The following is a 7,434-nucleotide window of genomic DNA, read 5'->3' on the forward strand; positions in this document are numbered from 1 at the left end:
ATTGTCACAAAGTCCAGTTTCACTGTCAGAGGTGAAAACAGAAAGCAGAAATAAGCAAGACAAACACCTTTTAAAGCCCTTTTTCTTGTAGCAATAGAAATACTAATATGCAATATACAATAATGCATATTGCCATTCAAAAAAGGTAATAATAGTCTATGGTTATGCTGCAATGTTCCTAGGCGGCCACCAAGTTCATTTTTACCTCCAGTCGTCCTTTGAGAGATTAGATAAAATATTCATCTCTTCATCATCTTGCAAAAGACGATATGCCGCACTAACGTGGTGATTTTCAAGCACAGACCGGTCATTATATAGAATGGCTGAGTCTGACCTAGCATTTAAGAGAAAACATAGGAAAGGTTATGTTTCTTCCCTGTCTAAAGAGTCTCACATTCAGAAGTTTTTCTTCGATCAGCTACAGAGATTAGTTCTATAGCACAGATAAAAGCACTTAAAGAGCACTTATAATATTTTGTTCATTGCTGTTATTCAGTAAAAGAAAACTAAAGATCAAAATTCACCACAAAATCCATTTCATCAGCTGCAACTCACCTAGTCTCTTTGTTACATACTTTAAAAAAGTTGTGAGAGGTTTGAGAGATATGTAAATTTAGGGCCGAATCACGAGGCTCTTTCCCAGGTCTTCTGTATGTTGCTCTCATATTAAAGCCTGACTGTACCCAAGTAAGCAATTGCGAGATGTGTCTCACTATTGTTTCCAGTACAGCCAACTGTCTGTAAGCAAGATATAACTGCACCGCTTTCTGTCATGTGTGCACTGGACTATGCTGTCCAGAGGGCAACTGCCAGTGAGATAGAGTAAGACCAAAGGTACTTCGTGCCTTATTTTAAGCTCCAGGGCATAGATCTGAGATTGATGAATGGCTAAACTGGTCTGAAGACAAAGTTCTTGTTGGCAGTTAATGGCAACAGAGGGTGAGTACGATTTATTAGTCCCCACTCAGTTTGCTGCAACTAGGCACTGCACAATCTTTGCACACTTGTGAATTTTGCTGCCGTCTTCATCTTCTCCTTCTCTCTTCCACCAACCCTAAAGCCTTATAGAAGATTCTGAGTTCAAAAAATACGCTGGTCCAGTCTAGTTTGTGATTTGCTAATGACTGTCCAGCAATTTACAAAGCTTTAAAATATATCTCTGAACATGTAAAGGTAAACACATCCCCTTGCTGCAGGTGTGGTTTTCCACTAAAGTAAAAATGGTACGTGTACTGTTGGTGTTCACTGATGAATACAGATATTGCTGAATTCTTGATCCATGCAGTTAATGTTTGATTCTTCAAATTCACCAAGGAGAAAAAACTGTTGAATTATAGTATCTCCTCCAAAACTATGCCCTCATCAAAATACAGCAATTTGTCTTTAGCAACTTTACACAGAAATATTTTGGGACCTTCCTTTTTCCTGATTATTAATATGAAACAATGCTCAAGAAGGTGGAATACAGGAATTCCATTGTAAATGGCTGATCGAGAGAAAATCAAACGCAACCTAAGGAAGTGAACTTTCCTGCAGTAACACTTGAAAGCAAAAGTTCCTGCACTTTTCTAGGTGGCTGTGCTGTTATTCTCCAAAGATTTCCCCCTCCATTTCCCAACCCTTCATCATGATTTACAGTGGCCTCACCGTGTCTGGATGTGAAAGTTGTTGGTGGTTCCAGTGTGTTCATAGTCATGGATGGCAGCTGCGAAGATCATAGCGAAGATCTCCAGCTCTGTCAGCCAGTGCTGAAAAGAGATTACAGAGCAATCAGATAAACTGTCATTTTCCCAGGCATTAATGCTTTTGTCTTTTAAGGCAAATTAACCCCTGCTGACAGTCAATGTTGCACATCGTCTCCTTCTCCCTGCAGCTTGCCAGCTGTTTTAAAGCAAACTTCCCCAGCTGATACACAAAAGCTGAACCAGTGTTTTTCCTGAAGCTTCACCTAAATGAACTTCAGCAAAATGGTTTCAGGAGCTAATAAGGCTTAAGGGGGAAACATGCCATTCTTAAAGAGCAATGTGTGAGGAAGCCAGAGAAGGAAACCTCAAGAAAAGCAAGGTTCTTCAAGAGGAACTTGATGACATGTGCAGGTACGCACATACAACCAGGGTATGTATTGTCAGCTCAGTTGACCTGGGTAGAAGAGCCTCCAATACAGAATGTCACTAATTTCCTGTAATTGAAAGTCTTCATCAATCACTGAATCATGAGGAGAACAGGGAACACAACCTTACAAGATGTACAACTTGTTATTTATTTACCATTTATAGAAATATTTGAGAAAGCCCTGAGGTATTTTTTTCCTAATTGCCTAGTCGAAGCCTTATTTTCAATGCTTAAGTCACTTTTGAGTTAGATTTCTAAATAAGTCAGATGTTTGTAATAATTTTCCTCTGAGTCAATCAATCATTTTATGTCTGGTTTTCCACTGGTAGCACAGAAGGAGTACTGCTAACATCAAGAGCATCAGAGACAAAGGCTCTAGATACCGTAAATATTTGTCTGAAATGCTTGTATGCATTATATTTAGAGAAAACCTTCACCACAGTGGTTGTCAAACATTTTTGTAACACTGTCAACCTGCAAACGTTTTGAAAGATGTTCGTGTATGAACTGCCTTTTAATTCCAATCCCAGTAAAGACAGTACAGTTTTATAGATCTATCCTAGACATCTACTATAGCTCAGGGGCCACCCCTGGTCTGTTACCCATGGGCAGGGGAAGCCCAGATAACTGGGGGGCTCTGCACACAGTGACCCGTGCAGCTCTCCTCTGGCCTTTCACAGCCATCTCTGCATAACCAATGAAGGATGAAGCAAGTCTCAGTATTAAAGATCTCCTTAACATTAAAGATGCAGTTTGAAAATATCGGACAGAGATATTTTGCACAATGCTACTGACCGCAATCAAGGTAGCTGTTGACTTTTTTTTTTTTTTTTTTTTTTTGAGAGGGAGAGAGGAGAGTGAAGAGCTCAAGAAATGAGCAGACACAGAAACTATTTTCTCATTTCTACACAATTGGTCCAGGACAGAAATGGACAGCACTAGTGGTGGAGAAATACGTGATGTTCCTCTTTCCAGATGTTACTTGTGAATAAGGAATGCTTTATAACTGATGAAGAACATGATTTCAATTTTCAAGCAACAACTTCTGGCAACTGCAATGGGGTGAAAAAATGAAGTGGGATTTCCAGGCTACACATCTAGATCTGGACTTCAATTCCTCACCCACGTTCTGCCATTTCCCAAATGGAGGGAGTGCAAATGACACAAAAAAATCAAGCATAAGCACTTGGGGACAGGCAGACGAAACCTATATTATGCACATAGAACTACTACGGGATATGCCCAGCTAGTCTAATGCATCCACTTCAGATCTTCTGGGCACCATTTGACAAGTCCCATTCCAACAGGATCTCATGAGCCAAATCTTAAAACATCACTAAGGCATCGAGCTCTGTACTTGAGGTCTCCTACCTCATCTCTTAAAACACATAGAGGAGAAGTGCTAACTTGCATGCTCTATTAAAGCATCACTTGTTGAACAAGGTCAGGTAATGTAGGTTTTCAAATAGGGTGCAATACACCTGCGGAAAGGTACTAAATACCACAAAAGCATTTGAGGAAGACCACTCAGAAAGCAGACTGGGATTACAGTTGTGAGCTGTGGGTAACAAATAAATCAGTGTAAGTAGCAACGAAGTCAAAATAGACTTGTGAGTAACAGGAGGGAAATAGCAGGTAAGTAATTGGAACCTTTTAGTCCCTTTTTTCTGCTACAACGTTGCAAGGAAAAGCAAACAAGACGGCAAAAAGCCTGCAGAGAATGAATGCAATCTCCATCAAAGTGGTGATACCGCCTTTCACTAGTGTGTGATGGAGTTCATTTTAGGAACAGAGAGCTGGTTTTAAAGAACAAAGCCATCAAGAACTACTGAGAAAGCAGCAGGACACTGTCACAGGTGAAGAGAAGGAGGAAATGTGAATATTTTTCCTTTCTAAAGGGCTGACAAAAACAATCCAGAACAAACCTTCAAACTTTCTGAGATGATAGGGGGATGGTGCAGGAAGAAGGCATGAAAGAACAAATATTGGCTTCCAGAGTGGAAACAAAAAAAGGGTAATGAGGCATGATTAGCTTTCACAACCACACAATAAATATGAAGAATTAGCTACTAAGGCAAGTCATTGGCATATAAACAAAAGGATGGATGCATAAAGAAAGACAAAGGAAGAGGAAAGAGCAGTGTTTCCAAATCTAATTAAACAAATGGATGCATTTCCAAGAAAATGCCACAAAGCAAAGACAGCAATAATTATCTTCTTTCCTTCCACAGAGTTTATGTTTTTTTTTATTTCAAAGTAGTTATAATTTTCAGAGCTCATGATGATCTGGTTATTAATCACAATAGTCTAGAGGGGAGAATGATCTCACTTCCCTTTGGTTCAAAGAGATGTGACAGAAGTCCTGCACTTCTGCAGTTTTACAGGTCTGCTGCAGGAAATATTATCCTGTAACTCCGGACAGTATCAAAGAAAGAATTCTTAAGCTTCATCATTTGCACCTCATTGTGTGCATTCGCAAAAAAAATCATATAGGGATTCCTAATAATTATAAAGATTAATCAGAAAATAATACCAGAGAAAGTAATAATCACAGCTGAGCAAAAGAGTTAATTAAAGGAAAGAATGAAACAAGCAACAAGTGTGTCAGCATTTTGAAGTTGTTCCTACACATCACGCTTGTTTACCAGTCCTCTAAGAGCTAAACATCACAGCAGTTCCAAATTCTCTTTCAACTTTATGTCTATAAGAGAACCCAAAATATTCTAGTTCATATGGTAAAGTATAACGAATTAATGCCAAGGCATCATTCTGAGGAAGAAAATGTCAGGAAAACTAGAGATTTCAGGCACTGAATATGATTAGAGGGAAAGAAGATCTTTTAATTGAAAAGGAAACAGAAGAAAAAAGAAGCCTGGAATAAAACTGTTGAGAGAGCTTGTAAATAACAGGGAACATAACAAAGGCAAATGAACCACATAAAGATAAAACAGATAATTGTTTCCTCCCTTTGAGACTAGAACAAATTACCACTATACAGACTATTTGAATTTGGAAAAAAAGTACTTTTTCCACATTGCAACTATTTAGTTAACAGATAGAGCGGTTTTTTCTATTTTATGATTTTTTCACAAGTCTTTGTCTTCATCCCAGCGAAGAATTAAACCAATAGCCCCGAACTGCCTCTGAAACCAACATCTTACATTTCAGCATGTCCAAGTTACTTGGAAAAATATTGTGAAAGACATGAACTGAACAACTATGTATGCTAGAGTAAGGATAAGATACTGATGTGAGCAAATTCTGGAAACAGGAAAATATCCCCTACCTTTCTTTACCGTGTGTGAACATAACATGCATATTAGAAGCTAGTCCTGCTGTGAGCAGGAGGGTAGGATTGCTGACCCCTAAAGCTCATTTTCAAACTACATTAATCTATGCATATTGAGACACGTTGAATCCTGCAGGGGAGGTGGGGTGGAAACTAAGAAAAAGAAAAAAAAAAAAGAAATCAAAGTTTAAAAAAGCATTCTAACACGGAAAGCAAAGATGAAATGTCACTGTTGGCATGCAGTGCTGTGAGTCTCTTATTGCTGGTAGCAGAAGAGTGGTTTCTTGTTGTGCTACATTAGATCCTAAACCAAATGCCACATATCACTTGGCTGTGGAAACAACTAGTGCTTGGGATTATTCCTGGGAAACAGCAGACACTTCACTACATCCTCTGCAGTGCAACTCCATCACAACAGTCTGTGTCAGATACTTTCCATGTAGATTATTGCAGTAGGAATACAAAAGCAAAGGGCTCAGCACAGGCACGTGAGTCACTAACTCCAGTGCCAGCAGGTATATGTGATCACAACACACAAATTCGAGTTTCCCTTCTAGAGATGTACATCTGCAATATGCACATTCTCTGACCTCTGCACGTATTTCAGAACACCGTTGCCTCTGAAACAGAGAGGGGGAATACTTCAGAGACACCAAAAAAGAAAGTATTTGAATACTGAAGAGGTCTTATTTGTCACTTCAAACATCAGCCATCACAAGAGCAGGCGACTTTGAGAGGCGTGAGGACACAGATCATTGACTGGACATAGGCAACACATGAGAGAAAAATCTCAAAAGACATACGCTAGAGGATGCCAGGTTTGTGCATCTGTTGCCACGTTCAGATGAGGCTGAAACACACTCCAGAGAGAACTGAAGACAGATATTTATCCATTTCTTGGTTTTGCTTCTCAGGCAGACTGGAGCCTGGCATACACACAGCTGTTCCTCTTTCCTCTGACCAGCTTTAGCTCTTTGTTTCTGCAATTGTCCTCAAACTTCACACAGCACATTTTGGTGCTGCAGTCTGCATGCAGCATAGCAGCCCTGGCTAAACAGGCCCCAGAAACCGTTTGCAACAGCTATAACCACTGTGGTATCACTGGACTACATTTAATGACGCCAGTGATGCACAAAAGTCTGTTAATGTCTTACATGACATAGTTTGAGAGTGTTCCTCTTCAACCTGGGCTAACACCTTCATATCAGAGAAGCATAGTATATAAAAGCAGCGGAAAAGCAAGTCAACTGAAATAGTTTAATCTTCCTTACCTTTAAGAAAATGTATTTTACAGTCTCAAAGAAGAAATGAGTCAAGAGAAAAGGCTGCACTACTTTCAAATGTTTACACATTGCCATGAAACTGTGCAGAAGGATAGCTCTGAATACATAGGCTTTACATATATTATTGGTTCTGACATGTGGTAAATAGGCAAATTCAGCTCTCACTTCCAGTGTTACCGGGTGGATTATAAAGTCAGAGGTCCCCTGGTATTTCTGCAATATCTCCTTCTCCTTTATTCCCAATGATTCTAACCCAGTTTTCTATGCAGGAAGAAGTTCATGAAGAACCAAAGTTAATTCACTCAAACAGTAATTGTCCAGAGTGATTTCTTAAATAACTTGACTCAAGAAAAATTATCCAAGTCTTTAAAAAGTAGGTAACCTAAAATTGTACCCAAGAAAGAAGAAATAATGCAATCCGATGAAAAAGGAAAGCAGGTTATACCTCTATAATCTATCAGCTATATCAAGCTGATACAGGAAGATCATCCTCGAGTTAATCTCCTCCAGAAAGTCACAGTTGCACTAAGCTAAGCATTTACAGCCGTGGTCATATCAGAACATTTTCCAATAAAGACAACTTACCTATCAACTCAGGCCAAGGAAATGTCCTAGAGAAAATCTTCCCTCTGACCATTAGTAGTGATCCCTATCTCCTATTTTTTTCCTGGTTGTGGCACATCATGGCAACAAGTATGGTATGAATATACCTGCTGGAGACCACTGTAGACCACCAGACTCCCAGGAATG

The 7,434-nt window shown here is 39.4% G+C and overlaps 1 protein-coding gene across 1 annotated transcript in view; it reads right to left on the reverse strand.

Annotated features, from left to right (window-relative positions):
- Positions 1-205: 205 nt before the first annotated feature.
- LOC104461928 (calcium/calmodulin-dependent 3',5'-cyclic nucleotide phosphodiesterase 1C) overlaps positions 206-7,434 on the reverse strand; it is a gene marked incomplete at both ends in the record, with an annotated part of 17,885 nt that continues 10,656 nt past the window's right edge. Inside the window, 2 exons of the mRNA XM_010073676.1 lie at positions 206-334; positions 1,648-1,748. Coding sequence (XP_010071978.1) covers positions 206-334; positions 1,648-1,748 — 230 coding nt within the window. The remainder of the gene's footprint in view (positions 335-1,647; positions 1,749-7,434) is intronic.

The sequence above is a fragment of the Pterocles gutturalis genome, unplaced genomic scaffold (genome assembly GCF_000699245.1).
Source record: "Pterocles gutturalis isolate BGI_N339 unplaced genomic scaffold, ASM69924v1 scaffold31642, whole genome shotgun sequence".
Lineage (NCBI taxonomy): Eukaryota > Metazoa > Chordata > Aves > Pterocliformes > Pteroclidae > Pterocles > Pterocles gutturalis.